The 27,012-nt window shown below is 35.9% G+C and overlaps 1 protein-coding gene across 1 annotated transcript in view; it reads right to left on the minus strand.

Moving 5' to 3' along the window:
* Positions 1–27,012, minus strand: part of LOC127500238 (uncharacterized) — a 298,033-nt gene that overhangs the window by 82,474 nt on the left and 188,547 nt on the right. Inside the window, exons 106-119 of the mRNA XM_051871231.1 lie at positions 14,990–15,163; positions 14,615–14,785; positions 13,764–13,937; positions 13,465–13,629; positions 13,067–13,240; positions 12,692–12,862; positions 11,841–12,014; positions 11,542–11,706; positions 11,144–11,317; positions 7,339–7,512; positions 7,006–7,176; positions 2,826–2,999; positions 2,387–2,560; positions 1,734–1,904 (exon numbers count right to left, since the gene is read on the minus strand). Of these exons, the coding sequence (XP_051727191.1) occupies positions 1,734–1,904; positions 2,387–2,560; positions 2,826–2,999; positions 7,006–7,176; positions 7,339–7,512; positions 11,144–11,317; positions 11,542–11,706; positions 11,841–12,014; positions 12,692–12,862; positions 13,067–13,240; positions 13,465–13,629; positions 13,764–13,937; positions 14,615–14,785; positions 14,990–15,163 (2,406 nt within the window). The remainder of the gene's footprint in view (positions 1–1,733; positions 1,905–2,386; positions 2,561–2,825; positions 3,000–7,005; positions 7,177–7,338; positions 7,513–11,143; positions 11,318–11,541; positions 11,707–11,840; positions 12,015–12,691; positions 12,863–13,066; positions 13,241–13,464; positions 13,630–13,763; positions 13,938–14,614; positions 14,786–14,989; positions 15,164–27,012) is intronic.

Here is a 27,012-nt window from a genome sequence, read left to right on the forward strand (position 1 = left end):
AGTATAAATTAGACAAATGACAAAATGCATTTGAGAAATTATAATTGGCTCTCTCAATTGCACAATGCCTATAGGCCTATTATTCTAAACCAATTAATCTATTTTGTGGGAAAAAAAGGGGTTTATACAGCAGTGTTAAACTAAACCTTATGATGACTGACATCGCCAAGTTACATAATGTAACATTTAGAAGATTTAATGTTTTGGTAAAAAGGGGGTGTGAATCAGTGTGAATGATGGTGTTGTATGGAGTGAAAGGGTGTCTGATGAGACACTGAGGCATATCAATTATTTTGCCAAAAACAGCTGTATCCAAATTTTAATATGTGGGCCCACAGGGTAGATTATGGCCCCCATGATTTCCAGGGGCATTTTATTTAAGTGCAATTTTTTATGATTATCTGTGTTGTCGTTTGTCAAATAGTACTTAACTTTAACCAATTACTTAAGTCAATCAGAGCACTACATAGACTCTTACCAATAAAATTTTAGCATTAACAAAAGCTATCTTTACACTGCAAAGGTAGAACAGAAGCTGCACTTGAAATAGCATAAATGTTTATTTACACAGACTGTTCATTTTTATCAATTAATGCTCTTGATATTGTAATAATGATTATTAATGTCCATTAATAGATACATAAAATGTTTTTGTGTTTGGGGAAACTGAACGTCATATTCTGGCTACAAAGATAAAACAGTCTTAGAACCATTTATGAAAATGAAGACTTCATTTGATCTTACCAGTATGATGAATAAATTACATTAACTGGAATAAACTGTATACAGAAAGAGCAGAGAAAGGGACCGATTGTGAAGCTGCCATAACTTGGGTGTAGCGCGAGTTTAAGTGCTCTCACAAACACTCCTGTTAAAATCACGGAAGCTGATGACACTGCGACATGAATCCAATCTGCACTTTGTTCTTTATTATGGGAAACTTCATGAGTTTCAGTCAGAATTCAGACAGACCGCACACACTGAACAAAACTCTTAGTTTCAGCGATGACTAATCTGAACACTTCTGATTGGCCATCATGCTTGACAGAAACGCATTGGTTATATGGGGCAGTCTTGAGGTGGATCGAATAAACAAATTATTTTTACAAGGTTTCAAAGTTTGTTTAACCAATGTTATCACTTAAACATATATTCTATAACATACATATTTTGAAACAAATTCCCATTACTTTTCCAAAACTTTCTGGTTTATTTATTTTTCCAAAACTTTTTCAGGTCTGGAAATCGCCGTTTTAAAATTCCATGACTTTTCCAGGTTTTTAATTACCATACGAACCCGTTCTGCAGACCAACTCGGTTTTATTTGCTTGTAAAGTTAAAGTCTTGAAGAGTGGTTTTTCACAGAGGTGAAAGCAGCCACTACTACAATCACAAGCAATTAAACAAACACAACAGAACAGAGACATTTTTTTCCATGTAGGAAATACCACAGGTAAAAAATAAGGTAAAAAAAAAAAATACTACAGAAATGTAATCATAAAGTCATAAAATAAAAAAAGCATAGTCTGTATAAATTAAAAATTGCTACAAAAGTTTTTCAGTTAAGAGCAAAATATAGATAAATATATATAAATAAAATAGAATAATGGCACTCTAAATGCGCACTCATACTAGTCTAACCTACTAGAATACATTACATTGTATATGCAATATCAGACAGTATTTTGTCTTAAAGATGCTTTCTACAGTATAAAACAATGTCAAATACTCACATCAGTCTGTTGACTGTACAGTGTTTATCCTGCAGTAGAGCAGCAATCTGATTCATTTGTGTGTCTCCTAATTTATGTCCACTCAGATTCAGCTCACTCAGGAGTAACGGATTTTTACCCACAATGTCTCTCACATACTGACATGCTTCATCTGCAGCAGGACCCAAAAACCTGCAGAAGGGAAGATGAAGCAGGAATTAATTCAGTTTTTAACAAACCGTAGTCATTTTAGTCAAACTGTTCTTAGGCTGGAATTCTCAGCACGATTGGCTACTGTGCTAAACCATGCTGGTAGAATGTGGGTAGTGACGTAGATACTGGACACTTGTCTATCGCCTGGCGACAGTTTCTCTATAGCTGGCCAAGCGTGCTGTTTGAGTGAAGTAAACACAAGTAAATAATCAAATTAAAATCTTCCGTCCTCCATAATGTGATCGCTATTTACATCTAATGCCATCTGTAAACTCTTGCGTTACCAAGGAAATGACTGATCAATTTGTATTACATTCTAAAGCTATCAGCACCACAATGAAAAATGAAACCACATTCGGTTAAGCGAGGAAAACAGGTTGGATAGATGGTGGAAAAGAGGCATAAATTTATCTTAATTCACCTGTAATTCATTTATTCTGTATTACTTTATCACATCTCACCTCAGTGTCTTGAGTTGATAGTTCTGATCCTGTAGTAAATCATTGAGCTCCTTCACTCCTGATTGTCCAGGATCATTTCCTGTGAGATCCAGCTCTATCAGGTGTGAAGGGTTTAATCTCAGAGCTGAAGCCAGAGATTTATAACCTTCTTCTGTGATACTGCAGTTTGAAAGTCTACAACAGGAATGAAAATGTAATGTGATTAATTATAGGAATTCCAGAAATTAAAGTTTACTTGTAAGTCAGATTTGTTTTCATGCAATTAATAAAATAATGTATTACTTTTTACATTCAAAACAAACTATCAGAGTTACTTCAAATAAGCATGTTACTCTTTATTTTGTTATTTGTACAAATTAAATGCAAACTTAGTTTAAGTCAAAAACTGATGACTAAATTTATAAACAAACTAAAGGCCCACTGTTACACATCAACTCACATGAGTTTCTCCAGTTTACAGTTTGCTTTCAGTCCATTAGAGAGCAGCTTCACTCCCGAATCCTGTAAATTCTGATTATTGCTCAGGTCAAGATCCTTCAGACTGCTGGAGTCTGAACTGAGAACTGAAGCCAGAGCTGAACAGCTTTCCTTTGTTAGAAAACACTCACTGAGCCTGAATAATTGAACAACATCAATAATGAAGATACATAAAACCATTAATTGTAGATAAAAGATTACCATGAGCAGCTGACCAAAATGTATGATGTTCCAGCCCTAAAGAAATAATTCAAACGCTAAAATCCTGCAATGATTCTATGCCTTAAAGCATCAACAGAATCACTGTTTTACACACAGCCACTATGCAGTAAATTCAGAGTTAAGGGGCCTGAGTTCTACAGATCCACACACTGATCTGGATACTCGAATCTGCCTTATAAACTAACTACATGTATAGAATATCTTTTCCATCATTCAATGAATTGACTACTAACAGTGAGCTGTTACATATTTCTGTTTTCAAATAATGTGGCTCAGATATTTCCATGTGATATTTTTCATGCACTGTAAACTCGAACAGTACTACTAACTTAGAAAGATTGAGAACACTGCAATTAAAGTCTGCTACATAGTTAACGCAACTTTAAACAATTACATTTTATTAACGAGGAATTTAGTTTTGTTTTTGTGTGGCCCAACATTTGAGTAAACGCTCCAATTTAAATTATTATTTTTTAATTTACTAAGTGACGTCATCCACATCACATCGTTGCTCTAACCAACAGTATCAGAAGAATACATTCAACATGCCAGTGTTACGGTTTAACTGGTTACCGTGTTATCTGATGACTTTCGCGCTTAATTCCAGCTGTGAATCGATCCGCGGCAGATTAGTCAATCCTGCAAACATGCCCATTACAATTAAACGTTCTCAAATACATGCTGTTGATATCATTGTAAAAGTAACAATAAGTGATTTCATAACTTGTAATGGCAAAACTTCGTTTAAAAAAAAAAAAAAAAAAAAAAAATCAAACCCTGGTCGTTTCGGGATTCGAACTTGTCCAAAAAGAGAGATATCAATCACCATTGAAGTGAATTATTACACTGAGACACTTTAGATCTGCTTGAATAAGATGGTTCTTGATATCCAAAGCTTTCATAATTTTTTTGTTACATTATGACAATGGGCTGGGCCTGTGTTAACTTGTGCGTTACGCTCACAAACTGACAATCTTAAACTATATGACATTTGACTGGCATTTTCTTATCAAAATGCTCCCTCAAACATAATGGAACACATTAGCCTACTTTTTAAATTGATTAATATTATATATAATTATTAATATGGTCCCATGTGTTTTTGTTTGCTTCTTGTAGAGGCTACATTTGAATTGTCTGTAAAACATGCCTGTTGCACAAAAAACAAAATTTTGTGCATCAGGCATGTTTTACAGACGATTCAAATGTAGCCTGCATTGATAGTTGTGAGAATAAGTGTTCATCAAATCAGCATTAACTGAAAAACAGACTGCAGTTACAGTCTAGAAAATGTGAACATATGAATGGATAATTTCGGCTACTCTACCAACATTTCAAAATATTTTCATGTACAGTACACTTGTGCCTACTGTAGGGCTTATTTTTGAAGTTTCGTTGTTCACTGAAAAAGACTGATTTATGATGCAAGCTATATTATGTGACAACATTTTGGGAAGTAGCATTTTGATGTAAAAATGTAATTCCAAAATAAATGCAAAGTAATCAGACGATTAGCTTGTGAGCATAAGGCACAAGTTAACACAGGCCCAGCCCATTGTCATAATGTAATGTTAAATTGTGAATGGCTTCAATATCAAGAACCAACATTCACATAAATCTGAAGAAGCTCATTTTGATAAGACTTCACATCGACGATTGGATGTGTTAATTTTGGACGAGTTCGAATCCCGAAACAACCAGGTTTTTGAAACTTTTTTTTTTAAATATTATTTTTAATTAAACTTAGCTTTGCCGTTACAAGTTATGAAATCACTTATTTTTACTTTATCTATGATACCAACATCACGTAGTGAGAACGGCATGTTTGCAGAATTGACGAATCTGCCGCGGATCGTTTCACAGCTGGAATTAAGCGCAAGAAGTCACCAGATAACACGGTAACCACTTAAACTGTATCACCGGTCACTTGCAAGCGACCGGGGCAAACTTAATAGAACAACTTGTAAGTAAATCATAACATATGTGAACATTTCTTATTTGCTTTTTGAATGTTGTAAGAGTATTATGATGAAGAAATGTTTTAATTGTTGGAAAAGCACAGCATTTCCCCAGTGCTTATAAATGTGCATTTGTAATGCTATTTTAGCATCACTGCCCTACTTTGATGTTAAAATTACACTATAAGCAATGATGTTAACATTAGCTGGTATTTTTTCAGTAAACGCAGTCCTACGTTTTGAATGTTGTTGTTGTTAAGTGCACTGTTTAGAGCTGTTTTTCCTAAAAGCACCATGAGCTAAGTCGATCATTGAGACCCTCGGAGGCAAATGTTTCTATGATCAATTTAGTCTTACGATGCTTTTGGGGAAACACCGTGATTTTATTTGGTCTATGTTTTATTTCTACACGCAAAAACTAGCCGCTAACAGTAACTTCATCCAAGATTAGGTTAAGGCTAATAAACAGACATGAATTTAGCAGTACTGTATATTGGATATTAAGTTTACAAAAGAAATCTACAAACTTGTAGTAAACCTTTATAAACATTCTTTAATACCAGGCTGAACTGGATGCTGAATACTAAAGTGTGAGCCTCAACATTTAAGGTAATTTCTGTTGAATTGAAGTGCAAGGTGTGTGATGTCTCCTCAGATAACGGTCTCCTCTAGAAAAATTGAGTATTCAGAACTTATCGGGTTTTACAGTATGTGCTGTGGTCACCTAGTTCCTTAAAGAATTAGTCCACTTTCAGATAAAATTTTCCTGATAATTTACTCACCCCCATGTCATCCAAGATGTCTATGTCCTCCTTTTTTCAGTCGAAAAGAAATTAAGGTTTTTAATGAAAACTTCCAGGATTCTTCTCCATATAATGGACTTCAATGGTCTCCAAACGTTTGAAGGTCAAAATGACAGTTTCAGTGCAGCTTCAAAGGGCTTTAAAGGATACCAGATGGGGAATAGGGGTCTTATATAGCAAAACGATCGGTCATTTTCTAAAAAAAAATACAAATGTATATGCTTTATAAACACAAACGATTGCCTTGCAAGTACTTCCACTTTCTGCACTGAAACTGTAATTTTGACCTTCAACAGCGGAGTCCATTGAAGTCCACTATATGGAGAAGAATCCTGGAATGTTTTCATCAAAAACCTTAATTTCTTTTCGAGTGAAGAAAGAAGGACATGGACATCTTGGATGACATGGTGGTGAGTAAATTATCAGGAAAATTTTATTTGAAAGTGGACTAATCCTTTAAATGCCACTTATAATTAGTGTCCATGAGATGATATAAAAATCTGGATTTTTCAGAAATAGGAGAGTTATTGACAGAGTACACATTTGTCCCAGCTCAATGGAACATGTTTTAAATCAGTCCAAGCTCATTTGAGGAAGCAGTGGCTTGTAAACATATGAACATATTTTACCTCAGTGCCGGGCTGTCGCTAGAGGGGAGAAAGGTGGTGATGATTCTTGATAAAGTCAAAACATTATTTGTTGTTTGACATCAATAAAAAAAAAACAGTAAAAAAAATCTGTCCTCATGAGTGACTGTAACATAAGTGCACTGAAAGGAAATGCCTGAGCCTTTAATGAGGAGAACATGGAAGTATCTGTGCAATTTTCCATAACTTCCATAAGTTTCTTTAGGCCTTACTTGAAAAGGTACATAAGCATCTCTTTTACATAAACCTCTGTTTACCACCTTTCTGTAGACTATAATAATGCATTGTAAATTGAATCAAGCAAATAACACTAACATTTGTACATCTGGCAGATTTTACATTTATATTTATAAATACAAATATTTATATTAGTAAAAAAAGTTGAATACAGGCTTATATATATATATATTTTTTTTTTTTTTTTTTTTTTGACAAAAGAACAGAATATCCAGTTAGCCATATTCCTGTGATTTCTGTGGTGTTGAGTGTAGCTGATAGTGAACTGTACTCACTTGAGTATCTCCAGCTGACACACAGGATTCTTCAGTCCCTCACAGATCTCATTGACTCCTGAGTCCAGCAGATGGCTACTGTTTAGGTTCAGCTCTTTCAGGATGGTTTTGGAGGAGAGAACAGTAGCTAGAACTGAACAGCTGTTCTCTGTCTGCTCACAATTATTCAGCCTAAACACAGAAACAGCATTATTTATTATACATATTCAATACACATTAGACCAACAGCTTTTCATATCTGCTCACACATGATTGACAGTCAGTTAAAATGAAAAAAAAAAAAAAGAGAGAAGTTATAATTTATATATAAAATATAAAATCATGTTTACTTACTTGATTTTCTCCACTTTACTATGAGAGTCCATCAAAAGAGCAGAGAGCTTCTCCCCATCCAGATCTCCTAATTTATCGTCACTCAGATCCAGTTCTGTCAGTAATAATGGACTTTTACCCAGAACTTTCATGAGATACTCACACGCTTCCTGTGCAGCAGGGCTTTTCAGAAACCTACAGGAAGTAGAACAGAACTTAGCTTAGATAAGCTTGTTAAAGCAATAAGAAGCAAATTCACCCTTTTGGTACCAGTACTATTGGTAATGTTGTGCTTGGTACTCCAATGAAAGGGTCCCAAAAAAGTGGTACGGTACAGAATTAGGGTACCATTCACAATTTCTGACAATGGAAACGGCAAGATTTGTGTACCGTACTGAACTGTACTGTACCGTACCGCTCGGTGGAAACAAGCCATTAATGTATGCATTCAAATTGTCAGTCCAAAATAGAGCTATAAAGCAGAGAAAACCCAGCCAATTTCACCGGAGATGGCAGAGAGAATAGTGACTCGCATCCAGATTTCAGCAAATCACTGTAACAGCAGAGATTTCAGAGCAGCCCAAGACATTTCACATCATGCTGTGTAAAATACAGACTGCAAGAATTTTATAATGGATTCTGCACAAAACATGTTTTAGAGGTTTCATTTTCTGTTGTTGTACTATATACATGCATTGTGAAATGTGTATTTTCTTTAATATTGAAAATTATGTTCTTGACTTTTTCATGTTTGGTTTGGAGTGCACAATTCGGAATTATATGGACTTCTTACATCATTTGATTTATAACTGTCATTTTGGAGTCTCCAAGTGTCCATTGGAAAGACCTGTATTTAACTTGAAAAAAAACTTACAGAAAAGCTTGTGTCGATGTACATATTATCTTGTGGTTATTTGAATGTTTCTTGTGTTACAGGGGTGCAAAATAATAATAAATAATAAATGCTAAGCATTGTATAAATTAATCAAATCTATAAAAACACTGCATAGTCTTCATTTTGTAAATCAAATATATATTTACTCTTATTAAAGTTACAAAAGTGGAATTGTCAAGAGCAGTGAGACTTTTTTTTCTCTTTTGTTGTTTGATTAATGAGTAACTTAAGAAGGCATGAGTCTGTTGAAAGGCTTGTTCGAGATGCACTGGTGCTGCGCAGACCGATTGGCATATGACGTCAAAGTACCGCGAGAGCGATTCAAAGGCATAATGAGTCGTATGCTCTCCAAAACACTCTTGTGGTACTTTGATGTCATATGCCGATAGGACTGCATTTGCCGATGCATCTCAAACAAGCCTGATGTCATTCACCGTGACCCCATCACACTGATGTTAGTTCAAGTGTTCATTCTTTAAATAAGTTTGGTTTTAGTTAGTGATTTGATGCTATAAAAATGAGGGTTTTGACGTCATGATTGACAGCTTCTCTGAGCAACTGCAAAGTAGTCACTGAGGCACCAACAAACTTTTTTTCTGGATCTTTGGGAGGAGATTGGAGCTTTAACTTTAATTTCTACATTTCAAGAACTGTTTATTTCACATCAACACAATGAGTTGATCTGCAGTATTAACCAATTCTGTGAGAGCGTGGGTGGGACCATAATATCGCGGCTCCACTTTTCGCTCACAACTGCACAGACTCTGGCTCCAAGTTCACTATGCGCAGTTTTAAGATGTCAGTGCCATATTGGCACACCGGCGGTAGGGATGGGCGATACCACTTATTTTGTTTTCGATATGATACCGATACTTTCAAGGCCGATCTTGCTGATACCAATACGATACCTCTAATTTGAACTTATACAATTTTAAAACAATTAAAATTATTGAACTTAAGAGTAAAATGGGTAATGATACCCATTTAACATTATATTTGAAAGGTATTTTAACATTCAATACGCCTTAATTGCAACTTATTAGATTATATTTTTGTTTACATATGGTTAAAGTGTTTACTTGTAGTGGTGGTAACCATGGAAATCTACAAATACTATAGGCCTAGATGAACTATGTTCACTGTAGTAATGGTTCATTTTCAGAAGGGACTGCCAGTGACAGGCTGTTGCACCCATAAAATGCAACCTTTGTATTCTGACAGTGTATCAACATTAGTTACAGAATAGAACATCAATATGAACTTTTAACGTTCAATTTAAATAAATGTAATTAAACAAACTATGTAGGCTACTATTTCATTTGGTTTACTGTGAAATAACTCAAACATATTATATTTTTCTGTCCACTGATAAGCATTGTTCTGGGCGGCGTTTCCCAAAAGCATCAATGGTTTCTTATGATACTAAACACAGCCCTGTTTGAACGTAGTGTCGGCAGTGAGCGGACGCTCTCTGTGATTGATTGGTTCTGACTTGCAGCATTTGCGTGTGTTCAGATGAGCAGGAAAATAGTTCTACAACACAATTATTCGCTAACATAGGTTATTTGTCCAATTCAATGCATATTGTACGCATTCAATTTATTGTTAAATAAACAAAATAATTGGTAAAAAAAAAAACACCTTAGTATCGATATTTTTATTTGAGTATCGATACTTTCGATACTCAACGTCAGTATCGATACTTCAAATCGATACACCCATCCCTAACCGGTGGCTTCAGTTACTACAATGGAAGAGAGTGAAGGTGCGTCATTCATCTTTTTTTACAGTCTATGGTTCAGACCAATTTCATTTGGTCCGAATGAAATTACAGGGTGTCCTACCTGCCTGTCTATCTATGTATTTGCATATAACTATTTGCATACCTCCACACATCCAATACAGTGGTGTAGGGATGACTCATTTTTGCAGGCCAAAACCTAGAAACGAGTTAGCATTTTAGAACTCCCATTTCCATTGTCCTGTCGATGGGTTTATGAAAGGATTTTTGGTTAATTGCTTGAAACAATGTCAGTGGTGAACACAACCTCAAGATATCTTCATGTTTTATTCTACAATATAAATTACATTAGTAATACCCTCTTTTTTAAAGCTTTTACATGTCTTGTAAAAAGCAGTTGCTAACAAGTAGCTATTAACCATCATCAACCGAACAGATAAACTCATCTACTCACTAGTCCACTTTCACAGCCTCATTAATTATGCTCATGCAAACTATTATAGTTGTTAGTTGTTGGAAGCTTTCTGATGGTGTAAATTGAAGTCATGCGTGTAGTGTGGCCATGGTGTAGTTTGTTTACAGCCTACATTTATCAATTGACTTCTGCAGATTATATTTACGCTTCAAAATTCTTCATTTGTGAAGATTATTACGATAAAGAATCATAAGCTTTTGATAGTCACAGACATTACTTAATCAAAAAGCCAATGGAAAAAAACCTATTGACTTCTGGGTTGGCCTACAAAAATATGCCACAAACACATCGGCCAAAAAAGCGGCATCATATATCGGCCATCGGCTGCCCTGATTTCTAAATATCGGCATCGGCCAGAGAAAAACCCATATCGGTCTACCTCTAAATACGCACCAAATAATTTCACAAATTTTTCTGTAAAAATTTGAGTGAGCTGCCATGTAAAGCTGCTACTACTTACATGTGATAAGACATATTTGAGGCTGGTAATGATAGGCGAGCATTTAGATTTCCTGCCCAACTGTAATTGCCACAAGGACCAGCCATTAACAATCTCTGTCGTGGACTGCGTGACTTGCCACTTCCTGTGGAGTTTTTTTTTTTTTGCCACTTAATGACTAATAAAATTTTGGTCAACTAAGCCTCTTCTCATTGACTACTAGGATGCAGCCCTAATTTTTACATTATTTTGTTTTGTTTTTTCATCACATCTCACCTCAGTGTCTTGAGTTGACAATTCTGATCCTGTAGTAAATTATCAAGCTCCTTCACTCCTGATTGTCCAGGATCATTTCCTGTGAGATCCAGCTCTATCAGGTGTGAAGGGTTTGATCTCAGAGCTGAAGCCAGAGATTTATAACCTTCTTCACTGATACTGCAGTCTGAAAGTCTAGAGGAAAAATGAAATAAAAACAATGAAATAAAGTCTTATAAGTCTAACGATTAACTAATTCAATAAAAACATTTCTTTTACAGGATTATGATATTCATAATTCTCAGCACTTAAAAAGCCTTGTGTCTGTCAATATTTTTTTTATATAACACTTTTTATTTCTGTAAGTGACATCACTGACAGAAGATTTCTGCCCAAGTTTAAATTAACCAAATTCAAACCTGAGTATCTTCAGTGTACATTGTGAATTTCCCAGTAGAGTGGAGATTTGTGTTACTCCAGAGTCTCCTAGTTTATTTTTATTCAGTTCCAGCTCTTTCAGGTTTAAACAAAATGCTGACGCCAGAACAGAACAACCTTCTGCTGTAATACTGCTGCAGTTTAACCTGTAGAACAAAGCAAAAAATAAAAATGGTATATAGATGCATACAATTACACAGGCTCATATATTTCGTAAAAACTACTTTTATCCACAAATGTGAGATTTGCATTTTAACAGATTTTTTTTTAAATAGTTTACTTCAGCTTTTGCAGTTGACACTGCTCATTTTTGAACAGCGTAAAAAAGATCTTCAATCCTGAGTCTCTCAGTTCAGTCCCACTCAGATTCAGCTCTGTCAGATTTGATGGGTTTGAATTTAAAGCTTCAGTCAGAACACGACAATCTTCATCTGTGATATTGCTGTTATTCAGACTAAAAAAAAGAGAAAACATAGTTATGAGTTTACATTTACCAAGAGTTGACAACTACTGGTGACATGATGACTAGGGGTGTGCCCGAAGCCTTAATCCGTATTTGGAAAGGCACACAAGATTAAAAAAAAAAAAAACGCATTCTATGGGGCCCCTAAAGGGACATATGGTTAGCTTCTTGCTAGCAGTAGCCTGTTACTTTACATTACATCAGATTTCACTTGCCACATAAAGAGAGTAAGGAGAGATGGCTGATAGGACGATGGTGAAGTATTTGTAGATCCTGAGCGCCACTGACAAATATCTAATCTTGTAAAATGTGTATCAAGTACCGCCACTCCCTACTATACAGTATGTGTGATTGTGAATCTTGAAAGTGAAAGTCAAACTTGAGCGCGCATTTAAAAGCGATTTCAATACCCCGCATATTAACAGTGGCTCCCTGATGCCCGCAAAATATATACAGTATAATTACCCAACTATATAATTGCTAGAGAAAGCATTAAAATATATTTTTCCTGCCAACTCATATTTATTCCTTTTAGGGGTTCCTTAGTACACAGCATTTCCTTTCTGAACATGGCATTCAGCTTTGGGCTTACAAAATATACATAACACAATAAAGAGCAAGTTCACTATTATAAGAAAAAAATGTATTGTAATGATAATAAAACTTACATCAGTGTGTTGAGCTTACAGTGTTTATCCGGCAGTACAGCAGCAAGTTTCTTCAATCCTGAGGGTTCTAGTTTATGTTCACTCAGATTCAGCTCTCTGAGGAGTAAAAGATTTTCACCCAGAACTTTGTTCATAAACTGACAGGCTTCATCTGCAGGAGGACTCAAAAACCTGCAGAAGGGAAGATAAAGCAGGATTCAATTAAATTCTTAACTAAACCTTTATTAAAAATAGCATCTGATTCACAATTGAAAACAGTGTCAAATGCTTTATGTTCAATTTTCTTTGCAAAAGATTGTATTAATGAATAATTCTATAAATAATTTGGCTGCTTATCATTGTATTATTTGTATGTATTATTTCACCACATCTCACCTCAGTGTCTTGAGTTGACAATTCTGATCCTGTAGTAAATTATCAAGCTCCTTCACTCCTGATTGTCCAGGATCATTTCCTGTGAGATCCAGCTCTATCAGGTGTGAAGGGTTTGATCTCAGAGCTGAAGCCAGAGATTTATAACCTTCTTCACTGATACTGCAGTCTGAAAGTCTAGAGGAAAAATGAAATAAAAACAATGAAATAAAGTCTTATAAGTCTAACGATTAACTAATTCAATAAAAACATTTCTTTTACAGGATTATGATATTCATAATTCTCAGCACTTAAAAAGCCTTGTGTCTGTCAATATTTTTTTTATATAACACTTTTTATTTCTGTAAGTGACATCACTGACAGAAGATTTCTGCCCAAGTTTAAATTAACCAAATTCAAACCTGAGTATCTTCAGTGTACATTGTGAATTTCCCAGTAGAGTGGAGATTTGTGTTACTCCAGAGTCTCCTAGTTTATTTTTATTCAGTTCCAGCTCTTTCAGGTTTAAACAAAATGCTGACGCCAGAACAGAACAACCTTCTGCTGTAATACTGCTGCAGTTTAACCTGTAGAACAAAGCAAAAAATAAAAATGGTATATAGATGCATACAATTACACAGGCTCATATATTTCGTAAAAACTACTTTTATCCACAAATGTGAGATTTGCATTTTAACAGATTTTTTTTTAAATAGTTTACTTCAGCTTTTGCAGTTGACACTGCTCATTTTTGAACAGCGTAAAAAAGATCTTCAATCCTGAGTCTCTCAGTTCAGTCCCACTCAGATTCAGCTCTGTCAGATTTGATGGGTTTGAATTTAAAGCTTCAGTCAGAACACGACAATCTTCATCTGTGATATTGCTGTTATTCAGACTAAAAAAAAGAGAAAACATAGTTATGAGTTTACATTTACCAAGAGTTGACAACTACTGGTGACATGATGACTAGGGGTGTGCCCGAAGCCTTAATCCGTATTTGGAAAGGCACACAAGATTAAAAAAAAAAAAAACGCATTCTATGGGGCCCCTAAAGGGACATATGGTTAGCTTCTTGCTAGCAGTAGCCTGTTACTTTACATTACATCAGATTTCACTTGCCACATAAAGAGAGTAAGGAGAGATGGCTGATAGGACGATGGTGAAGTATTTGTAGATCCTGAGCGCCACTGACAAATATCTAATCTTGTACAATGTGTATCAAGTACCGCCACTCCCTACTATACAGTATGTGTGATTGTGAATCTTGAAAGTGAAAGTCAAACTTGAGCGCGCATTTAAAAGCGATTTCAATACCCCGCATATTAACAGTGGCTCCCTGATGCCCGCAAAATATATACAGTATAATTACCCAACTATATAATTGCTAGAGAAAGCATTAAAATATATTTTTCCTGCCAACTCATATTTATTCCTTTTAGGGGTTCCTTAGTACACAGCATTTCCTTTCTGAACATGGCATTCAGCTTTGGGCTTACAAAATATACATAACACAATAAAGAGCAAGTTCACTATTATAAGAAAAAAATGTATTGTAATGATAATAAAACTTACATCAGTGTGTTGAGTTTACAGTGTTTATCCGGCAGTACAGCAGCAAGTTTCTTCAATCCTGAGGGTTCTAGTTTATGTTCACTCAGATTTAGCTCTCTGAGGAGTAAAAGATTTTCACCCAGAACTTTGTTCATAAACTGACAGGCTTCATCTGCAGGAGGACTCAAAAACCTGCAGAAGGGAAGATAAAGCAGGATTCAATTAAATTCTTAACTAAACCTTTATTAAAAATAGCATCTGATTCACAATTGAAAACAGTGTCAAATGCTTTATGTTCAATTTTCTTTGCAAAAGATTGTATTAATGAATAATTCTATAAATAATTTGGCTGCTTATCATTGTATTATTTGTATGTATTATTTCACCACATCTCACCTCAGTGTCTTGAGTTGACATCCTGGATCCTGTAGTACATCATCAAGCTCCTTCACTCCTGATTGTCCAGGATCATTTCCTGTGAGATCCAGCTCTATCAGGTGTGAAGGGTTTGATCTCAGAGCTGAAGCCAGAGCTTTATAACCTTCTTCTGTGATACTGCAGTCTGAAAGTCTAGAACACAAATAAAAATGTAACATTCAGCTGCATCAGGGATCAGTTCTCGATCCATTATTATTCATCATCTACATACTACCCCTGGGTCAGATTCTACATCAACATGATTTTAACTATCATTTCTACAAAGATAACATCTAAATGTATACTATCTGTAAACCTTCTCTATCCACTTTAAAAAAATCTGCCTGTGTGAATATATGAAAAATATAGTAAAAATATGGCTCAACTCCAACCTTCTGAATCTGAACATGGACAAAACTGGCATTATCGTAACTGGAAACCCTTTACTTACCAGAAAAGAATCCTTATGATTCACCAGTGAGATTGAGTATCTCTGTTCTAATCTACCACCTGTAATGTTGTACTCCAGTGCTTGTACTGTTGTCTGCTATCAATAGCAGCTTTTCCACTTTGGGGCCTGTGCGAGCTAGCACTAACAAGGTCAACAGCCTCTGGGCCTACGCACATCATAAATCCATCTTTTTAGGCAATTACCAGATATGGCTGTCATGTCATTAAATGTTTTGAATACAACTGAATTTGTGTTTAATCATTTCATTTAAAAAAAGTAAGTTTCTAATTATAACACAGCTCCATAGTTATTCAAACAGTGAATAAATTACACACAGAAAGTGAGCAAGAACATTTAAATGATCAAAGAACATTATCACTAGGGTTGGGAATTGTAAGAAATTTTCCGATTCTGCCTAATGATTCCGGTTCCGATTTCGGTTCCATTAAAATGATTAAACAACCAATAAAAAAATAGTAGTAAGGGAAAAGAGTGCACAATACTCAACTAAATCAGTCCTTTTTTGTGCTTATTATACTTGTAAAATGTGTTTAACAAACTGCTAATCTCAACAAATTTGCTAACACTTTACAATTAGTTAACTACATTAACATGAACTAATAATGAACTGCATTTCTACAGCATTTATTAATCTTTGTTTATGTCAGTTTCAACATTTACTAATACATTATTAAAATCAAGTGTTGTATTTGTTAACATCAGTTAATGCACTGTGAAGTAACATGAACAAACTATGAACAGATGTATTTTATTAACTAAGGTTAAAAGATTAATAAACACAGTAACAAATGTATTGCTCATGGTTAGTTCATGTTACTTAATACATTAACTAATGTTAAAAAAATGAACCTTATTGTAAAGGGTTACCACAAATTAAACACAAATAAGATGCTTGAACACAAATGTACGATCCAGACAGGTGAAACAGAATATTTTTGTAAGTTGGATTTGTAAAGACGTCACTTGTTTCCAAAAGAATGATTCAGTGATAGATACATTTTAACAGTAATTTGATGCCACCTAGTGGTGTAACAATGCAACCGATATAGTCGTTATTTGAAGCACCCAGTTACTTTCAAAAGGTGATTTATTCTATTTTGATTGGTAACGTAGACATCAGCGTTTATATCTGAATAATAAACTTTTTTTAAAAATTAATCGTGTAGCTTTGTGCATCTCTCTCTCTCTCTCTCTCTCTCTCTCTCTCTCTCTCTGCATTGATATCTGACGTATATGAGTAGCGTGAGGGCTTTTCAGTTCATTCATTGCTATAATATTCATGAGGTGAAATGTCTCTATTAAAGGATACACTCCCCACACTTCACCCACCCATCAGACCAGAACCGTTTTCTAAACAGAAACTTTTTTGCACGGTTCCAGTACTTTTCAAAAAACACTTGGTTCCCAACCCTAATTATCACTGACTTTAAATCCTGTTATAATCAATGAAGCTGTCTACACTGTGAAAGGAATCTTTTACTTGCATCATATGAACATCTAAAGTTTGTTGTTTATGATGAAAGAATTCAAGAGAGAGCAGAATTCAGTCTGTGAGCATGTGCACTGAGCAAAACTCCAGTGTTTCAGCAATGACTAATCTGAATGCCTCTGATTGGCCAATGCATTCATAAGCTCAACAGAATCATGTGTGATTGGTTATAATGTGAAACACTGTAAAGTGTAGTGTCATAGTGTCACATTGAAATTAGTTTATTATTTCAGATGCCTTTTGAGAAGACTACAATAAAATTAAACCTGCCAAAGTTGCTAGTGGGACTGACTTACACGCCACTGCTGAAATCCACTGCATTTGGCAGGTTAGTTAGTGTTAAAGTCAAGCCGCCCTATATATATATTTAAATAGGGGTGTTAGGGGTGTAACGATACACGTATTCGTATTTAACCGTTCGGTACGAGACTTTCGGTTCGGTACGCATTACAAACCGAACGATTCGTTGGACTAATCCTATTACAGGAGGGGTTACGTCGCAATATCGGAAATCTTTCCGTTTTAAACCAAGAAGGCGAGCTGATGGATATCACACAAGAAGCAACGTGCAAACTTTGTGCAAGAGTCTTTAATCTCGGTCAGTATTCAAAGTGAAAGTAAAAAGTGACGGAGCTGTCTGACGCTCCATTAACGAAGCATTTTCTCTCAGAGACGACAAGAGACGAATTTCAGCAAAATATGCTGACAACGGTAGGCTATATAGCCTAACTGTCTTAATTTATTCCATTATTTCTCTTGTGGCCCATAAATATAGTGAAACAAATGAAAACAATTGCATTTCGTGTTAAACAGGTTGTTTTTTTTAAAGTCGGTGATTGAAGTAAAGCTGCTCTTAATTTTCATTGATGTCTGCAGTGTTAGGAAATATTATAGACTGTTAATAATTTTAATTATAGGCCTATAATTCATTGTATAGGTTAATAGACCTAAAAATGTTTAAAACATTTTAAAAGAGGAGCTAATACCCTAATCATTTATTATCCTCACAGAACGTCAGTTATGCGGTGATGCGCTATGAAATTATTGCGGGGCAAATTTATTATAATATTAATTTATTAATAAAAGTAGCCTAACCTAATAGTAATAATAACAGACTAGAAGAATGTAATGGCCGACATACTCTGGCTATCGTCAATACATGATCATCGTCTGTTGACGCAACCCAGCATAAGGGGGGTATCGTTGACCCCCAAATAAAAAAAATTGTATTGACAATGAATTTTGTGATCGTTACACCCCTAATATATATATATATATTTTTTTTTTTTGTATATTGTTACAAATCTTACCTCAGTACTTTCAATTTACAGTTATCCAGTCCAGTGCACAGCAGCTTCACCCCTGAATCCTGCAGATTATTATTGTTCATGTTCAGCTCTTTCAGATTGGTCTCTGATCCAAGAACTGTAGCCAGAGCTGAACAGCTTCTGTCTGTTAGGTTACAATCATTTAGCCTACAAGGGAAATAAATCAAATTTCAAAATACAATAATCAGTATTAGGTGGAGCACATACAATTCATTTTTCTATATATTTATATTAAATGTTATTAAATGTATGTTATATATGTGTATTAAATTACTTACAGAGCTCTTTTGCAGGCTTTGATGACTGCTAATAATCTAATGAGACACTCGTCTGATTTCTTGAATTTCTGAAGCTCAAAGTCCTCCAGCTCCTCCTCTGATGTCAATAACACAAAGGCCACAGCAGACCACTGGGCAGGTGAAAGATCAGCAGATGAGAGACTTCCTTTGCTAAGGTGGGTCTGAATCTCTTTCACCAGAGTTTGGTCATTCAGTTCATTCAGACAATAGAACAGATTGATGGATCTCTCTGGAGACAGATTATCTTCTAATTTCTGCTTGATGTACTGAACTATTACCTCTTTTCTCTGGTCATTGCCATCTTGCTGTGTCAACAGACCTTTTAAGAGTCGCCGATTGGACTGGAGTGACAGACCGAGGAGGAAGCGAAGGAAAAGGTCCAGGTGCCCATTGTCACTCTTGAGCGCCTTGTCCACTGCAATCTTGCGCAAATCAGTCATGGTTTCATTTTTGTTTTCCTGTTCTGTAGACTCTTGAACAAACACATTTTTCTTGTTAATGTCTAGAAACAGATGTGCATAAAGGGCTGCAATAAACTCTTGAATGCTCAAGTGAACAAAGCAGTACATGGTACCAAGAGTGATCCCTGTTTCCTCCTTAAAGATCTGGGTACACATGCCTGAGTACACTGATGCTTTATAGATGTCAATACCACAGGCTTCCAGGTCTGTGTCATAGAAGATCAGGTTGTTTCTGTCCAGCTGATGAAATGCCAGTTTACCCAGTGAAAGAATGGCTTCTTTATCCCAGGAAACATCGGGTGTGTATTCTCCATCATACTTTCGCCGACTCTGCTGGATCTGAAAGCGGAGAAAGTGTGTGTACATTTGTGTCAGAGTCTTGGGAGTGTCTTCAGTATTTGATTCCTGCAGTGTTTCAGAGGTGTCATCAGCCTGATTGTTTTTCACATCATTATTTCTTTTCTCCTCCAGAATGTTCTGGAGAACAGTGGCTGAAATCCAGCAGAAGACTGGGATGTGGCACATGATAAAGAGACTCTTTGATTTTTTAACATGATCAATGATTTCTTTGGCCATTTTCTCATCTGTGAACCTTTTTCTGAAGTACTCCTCCTTTTGTGCATCATTGAACCCTCTGACCTCTGTCACGCGGTCTATACAGTCTGGAGGAATCTTACAGGCAGCTGCTGGTCTGGTGGTGATCCAGATGAGAGCAGAAGGAAGCAGATTTCCCCTGATGAGGTTCGTTAAGAGAACATCCAGAGAGGCTGGTGATGATACGTCACGCCATGTCTCATTACCATCAAACTTCAGAGGAAAACGACATTCGTCCAATCCATCAAGGATGAACAGTACTTTGAAATTATTCCTTCTTGTAAGGTTCAGTCCTTTTGTCTCTGTGAAAAACTGAGTTATAAGATCCATCAAACTTATTTTTTCTTTCTCTTTTAAGTTCATCTCTCTGAATGGAAGAGGAAATATGAAGCTGATATCTTGATTTTCTTTTCCTTCAGCCCAATCCAGAACAAACTTTTGCACAGAGATGGTTTTTCCGATTCCAGCAACGCCTTTCGTCAGTAAAGTTCTGATCTCCTTGTCTTGTTCAGGTGCATCAAACATATTTTTGCATTCAATCGGAATCTCTTTTGATTGATGACACCTGGAAGCAACTTCAATCTGCCTTACCTCATGTTCATTATTGACCTGTTCACTGCCACCCTGAGTGATATAGAGATCTGTGTAGATGTTATTCAGAAGTGTGGAGTCACCTTGCTTTGCAATTCCTTCAAACACACATTGATACTTTTTCTTTATGTTACATTTTAGCTGATGAATGAAGACCAGCTCATCTAAACAAAGGAACAAAAATATAGTTTTAGTCCCAATTTTGTCACAGATGGTCTCAAACACCAGGCGAAACGAAGGAGAGTAGATGAATACAGGCTTTAATGATAATACATATGAATAACACAACCATACAAGGACGAGAACGGACGAGGAATGAGGGTGAACACAGGGCTTAAATACAGGAAGCAAACAAAGGGAACTTAACAAGGTGATGAGATAATTAGACACAGGTGAATCTAATGAACAGAATGGGGAAACTAGGTCACAGAAACATGAGGATATGTAACAAATGTATGGTTTTATAGATAGTTTCAGTCTACATTTATAAGTGACAATCTGACAGATGGTCATGAGTCTCTTACCTTCTAAAGTATCAGCAGCTTCATCTTGTTTCATCTCTCTCAGGTAGTGGAGTGTGAGATCAAGAGCTGCTTCTTTGATACTGCATCTGTTCTTATTAAAGTCCTTCACAAAGTTTTGTGTGTTCTCTTTTTGTAAAATTTTCTTGAACTTTTCCAACTCATTCTTTAGAAATGTGATTATTTTGCTCTCAAGATCCTTCACACAAAGCAAAAATAAAATAAATAGAGATCGAACAAAAAAATACAAAATGTAAAAGAAACAAGTTAAGAGAGAAACATGTTAATTAGCTTCCATTTTTTAAAATAAAAAAACAAAATTCTATTAGGTATTTTTTTATAAACATTGTTCAGCAACCTATTTGGCTGTTATAATTATAGACATTTATGAAAATGTTTTTTACTACCTGGAAGATCCACAGGAGATTGTCCTTGAAATTCTTGTGTTTCCTGTGAGTCTGGAAATCTGAATCTAATTGAAGCCTGTTAGCCAACAAAATTAAATGCTGCATTTTCAGACAAAATATTACAGAAATTACTAAAAAATGAATGATGTGCAGGATCTATTTAAGTATAAATTTAAGTAAAAACTAAATTTCTTAATGTAATATTTTCTGTCCTATAAGCAAAGAACACAGAAGCTGGTGAATAAAAATGAATTTTGCATTGACAACAGGTATGTCACAACCAAAATTAAACAGAAAATAAAAAAATATATATAATTATTATTCATATCAAATAGTTTTTGTGCTCCCTTTAGGTTTTTAAAGCACTGCCATTTGTAAATTGTCTTTTTGAGAATTAATCAAACATTTAACTGAAGCGAATATTTGCTGAAATATTTTAATATAAATGTTTATTAATTTTCTAACTGTCTATATGTCCAACAATAAGAAACACATGGAATACCTTTTGTTGGACGATGGTTTTTCCTCACTGAAGTCTGGTACCGCACCTTTTGAACAGTCACTCTTCACAGACACAGAGCTGGACACGTGTGAGCCTGATCTTACACTAATGACACAAAGAACAGTGAGAGAAAAAGAAAAAAAAAACACTGTGCTACAGAAGGTTCTTTGGGCTCATTTGAAAAGATTTAATGTTTAATCTTGCAAATACTGTGTAGTTATGCATTTGTGCTTCTGTGACTATGGATAGATTAAAAGACATAGATTGCAAAACATAGACTGCAAGATCTATTTTCAAAGTGAATTTATTCCTTCTGGTGGTTATCTGTGTAGTAGTATTACTGGAAGGAACTCCAGACCAGTAAAGCAAACATCAGACATTGTGTTCTGTGAATTATTATTATTATTTATCACATATCTTAATGAAAAAAAATAGCTAATGCAGTAAAAACAAAACACACATGAAATACCTTTCAGACGATGGTTTTTCCTCACTGAAGTCTGGTACCGCACCTTTTGACTGGTCACTCTTCAGAGACACAGAGCTGGACACATGTGAGCCTGATCTTACACTAATGACAAAAAAATAGAGAGAACACACTATTACAAGAGATACTTCAGTCTCATTTAAAGAGGTTTCACATGCAAATTGTTTGCATAGTTTAAGTCAAGTCAGTTTAACACAAACTGGCAGATTTATACTTCTGCGTCGAGTGTACGCAGTAGCTACGGCATAGGCTGTGTGTAGCCTGATGTGTACCTCTTCAAAAATGTTACACACGAGAATGAACCTCACTGGTTACATAGTTTTACATAGATTTGCACAGTACTTAACACGGCAAAGGTGAGAGAAAATGCTCCTTGTTGAAAAGGTTTTGTTCTTCACTTAAAAAGTAAATTTCATTAGTGTTTAAAATGATTGTGTGAAAACAGCTGCAGTCTTACCTCTGTTTCTTTGAGAGACTCATCTTAGAGAGACAGTCCTTTCCTTGCTTCTTTGACATCATTGCAGCTAAACTGCCACTGAAAACAGATCAGCACTGGCAAAGATCTCGCTGAAGACAATCAGATGCTCATCATGACCTGGACATGACAATGAGTCACTGAGATGAATATCATGATAGTTCAGAAAGAGAAATGATGATAAAAATTAAGAACAAATGACAAATTTTAAGTTAACAAACAAGCAATATAAAAATACATCATGCTACAAATATATTGCTATGTACTGTTACCAAATGGTGTGATAATCACATCAGATCATTACTCACAACACATGACTCTCTCTCTCTCTCTCTCTATGTGTGTGTGTGTGTGTGTGTGTGTGTGTGTGTGTACATTACCATGCAGTCATTAAATAATGTGCTAAAACACTGAGAAAAAACAGAACTCATATGTAGTTGTAGATAATATTACAGATTTTACATTTTTTTGACCTTCTGGTATAAGTTCTTTTTAATTTGAACATTATTTCACAATTTATTTTGTTAATTTAAAATGATCCCACAAATAACGCATCAGTAAATGTGACATACTCTAAGAGCCTGTTTATACCTGGGGCCTCATTTATGAAGTGCGCATGTGCACAGATTTGATCTTAAAGTGTGCGAAGTATGCATAAATCCATGCCAATGCTCGTGTGGATTTATGTGTACGCACACTCTAAGATCAAATCTGTGCGTAAATGAGGCCCCTGATCACTTCATGCATTTTCTCTGATCGAATAGCAATCCGATCGCAAAAACACCTGGGGCCTCATTTATAAATCTTTCCGTAGATTTCATCCTAAATGTATACGTACGCACAAAAGTTTTCAGATCTATAAAACCATGTGTACGCCAGAACCTGCGCAAAAATCCCTTTAAATCCCAGTCAGTGGAAGATTGTGCATAGATGCATCTCCACCCTGTCTCCTCCCTGAAATCACCATATATGGAGCTTATACAATGCCTAGTTTTACTATGCATAACCTCATCTGCATATATTATTTCCATGCATATTCCCATCAAGTGACTCCATGGTTAACACCGTCAAAGGTACAAGACATTGGAAAATATTAGATACAGACTATAAATGCCATTTGTGCCATACACATTACATTGCTAAAAATCATCCAATATCCTTGTTATGTTTTAGAATAAATATATCAAAATATCCATAAAAACAAAATTGTAGCTATAAAATACTTCTCATATGAAGTTTTTAGAATAGAGTCGATTCATTCATTTCCACTTCAAATATTATTTTAATTGTTTTAATTCAAATCATATCAAATATATGCAGTTTTGCTGATAAGGTGAACATATCTTTTAGGATGTTTATAGGCTAATTTTAGTGAAAACTGATAGACCTACTTATTTATTGAAGTGTAAATACAGTTGTCTGACTCGGTGCATCACTGATAAAGCATTTTAAAAAGGTATAGTGCAAATCTTACCTTTTTCTTCGAGTTGTATCCTTCCAATGCAGTTTTATTTTTTTATAATTGTTTGAAGATGCCTTCACACGACATCAACAGATCCAGCTGTACAGTAAGATTATCATTGAACTTAAACGGGACAACGGACCGTTCGACCATTGAATCCAGCAGTGTCTCCCATAATATTGAAGTAAGTGTGCATCTCTGATCATCGTTCTCGCTAAAAAAAATATTTTGTCATAACATGAGATCTGCAGTTTAGTTTAAACAGGAATTACTGTGCACCTATCACTCCTCGATGTTATTAGCGTGTCACAGGAAAAGTGATCAAAAGTAGCACACTAAATTCATATAACTTAATTTTTGTTTAAATTCTGTAATGCAATTTAATCGCCATTAATCAAAGTGGAATATTAATGTAAATGTGTATATCAAAATTAAAACAGAGTTTAAAATCGTTCTGTTTACTTCATTACTTTTCTCTCTCTAGTAAAAGAGTTTGTAGGCCTATACGCATGGGTCAGAGTTTGCGTGCAGGTGCGCAAATTTTCCCGTCAGGTTTGTTTTTATAAATAGGAAGGAAGTGGAAGTGGCGTACGCCTTTTTCAGGGCATGTTTTGTGTGTACGCAACAGTTATAAATGAGAACCCAGGTGTAAATGCCCTCCGAAACGCATTCGAGACGGATTTAATCCGATCGCTTAAACCACTTTAGAAGGTGGTCTGAGACGCATTCCAGTCAAAACTGAACAAGTATAAAATGCATCTGGATGTTGAAACCACGTATGCAAATTTTACTCCTCCCAAAAATGCTAAAAAAATAAACGTGTGAGAGTGTGTTATAGGCTATATAACGTTATAGCCAGATATGACAGCGCTACTGCATCACCGCAGAGGAGTAACTGAGTCTCTCTTCAACAAGCTGACTCTCAAACTGCCGCAAAAATGAAAGTGAAAGTAAGACGTAGACGGTCAACACACAATCATCTTCATTAAAAGTAATGAGACTAAATTATCTTACCAGTGCTGATGCCGCTCTCTCTCCTTTTGCGGTCTTTGATTTTGAAATTAGCTGATGATCAATAAAAAGCAGCTCATATTTGTTGCTTTCGGTGATGTGAACTCCATTAAATCTGCATACAGAGTGGGAACTGAAGATCAGATTTCCTATATCCGTTTTGCGGAGACACATTTAGGTGGTCAAGTATAAATGGAATCGTTTTGATAAATCAGATAACTATCTGATCAGTAAAAACGCATGAAGTGAACTGGTGTAAACAGCCCGTAAAATGAATGCGGTAAAGTTGGTTTCACATTCGATCATTCGGACTTCCGCGTTCAATAACTTTGTAAATGTAAAAAGGATAATTTTGGTTAATTATAAATAGGCTACTGGCCATTATGACAATAAGCTACAACACCTTTTTTGCAGAAGCAGACGTTTTTCAAGAGCGGATAAAAGCGTTGTTCTCTGTGACAAATGCTGGATGCTGAATGCATGCTGTGATGTCAACGATCTTTGAGGGACCGTCTTCAAGTTCATGATTCTTTTACGACATCATGGTAAGGACGTTTGTGAGCTGTATATATCTGCTTCTAAAACGTTTCATAGCAACGTGTAAAACGTGTGTATATATATATATATATATACACACACATAAAGTGGGTAAGGAAAGTATTCAGACCCCCTTAAATTTTTCACTCTTTGTTATATTGCAGCCATTTGCTAAAATTATTTAAGTTCATTTTTTTTTCCTCATTAATGTACACACAGCACCCCATATTGACAGAAAAACACAGAATTGTTGACATTTTTGCAGATTTATTAAAAAAGAAAAACTGAAATATCACATGGTCCTAAGTATTCAGACCCTTTGCTCAGTATTTAGTAGAAGCACCCTTTTGATCTAATACAGCCATGAGTCTTTTTGGGAAAGATGCAACAAGTTTTTCACACCTGGATTTGGGGATCCTCTGCCATTCCTCCTTGCAGATCCTCTCCAGTTCTGTCAGGTTGGATGGTAAACGTTGGTGGACAGCCATTTTTAGGTCTCTCCAGAGATGCTCAATTGGGTTTAAGTCAGGGCTCTGGCTGGGCCATTCAAGAACAGTCACGGAGTTGTTGTGAAGCCACTCCTTCGTTATTTTAGCTGTGTGCTTAGGGTCATTGTCTTGTTGGAAGGTAAACCTTCGGCCCAGTCTGAGGTCCTGAGCACTCTGGAGAAGGTTTTCGTCCAGGATATTCCTGTACTTGGCCGCATTCATCTTTCCCTCGATTGCAACCAGTCGTCCTGTCCCTGCAGCTGAAAAACACCCCCACAGCATGATGCTGCCACCACCATGCTTCACTGTTGGGACTGTATTGAACAGGTGATGAGCAGTGCCTGGTTCTCTCCACACATACCGCTTAGGATTAAGGCCAAAAAGTTCTATCTTGGTCTCATCAGACCAGAGAATCTTATTTCTCACCATCTTGGAGTCCTCCATGCGGGCTTTCATGTGTCTTGCACTGAGGAGAGGCTTCCGTCGGGCCACTCTGCCATAAAGCCCCGACTGGTGGAGGGCTGCAGTGATGGTTGACTTTCTACAACTTTCTCCCATCTCCCGACTGCATCTCTGGAGCTCAGCCACAGTGATCTTTGGGTTCTTCTTAACCTCTCTCACCAAGGCTCTTCTTCCCCGATAGCTCAGTTTGGCCGGACGGCCAGCTCTAGGAAGGGTTCTGGTCGTCCCAAACGTCTTCCATTTAAGGATTATGGAGGCCACTGTGCTCTTAGGAACCTTAAGTGCAGCAGAAATTTTTCTGCAACCTTGGCCAGATCTGTGCCTTGCCACAATTCTGTCTCTGAGCTCTTCAGGCAGTTCCTTTGACCTCATGATTCTCATTTGCTCTGACATGCACTGTGAGCTGTAAGGTCTTA

The sequence above is a fragment of the Ctenopharyngodon idella genome, chromosome 18, assembly GCF_019924925.1.
Source record: "Ctenopharyngodon idella isolate HZGC_01 chromosome 18, HZGC01, whole genome shotgun sequence".
NCBI lineage: Eukaryota > Metazoa > Chordata > Actinopteri > Cypriniformes > Xenocyprididae > Ctenopharyngodon > Ctenopharyngodon idella.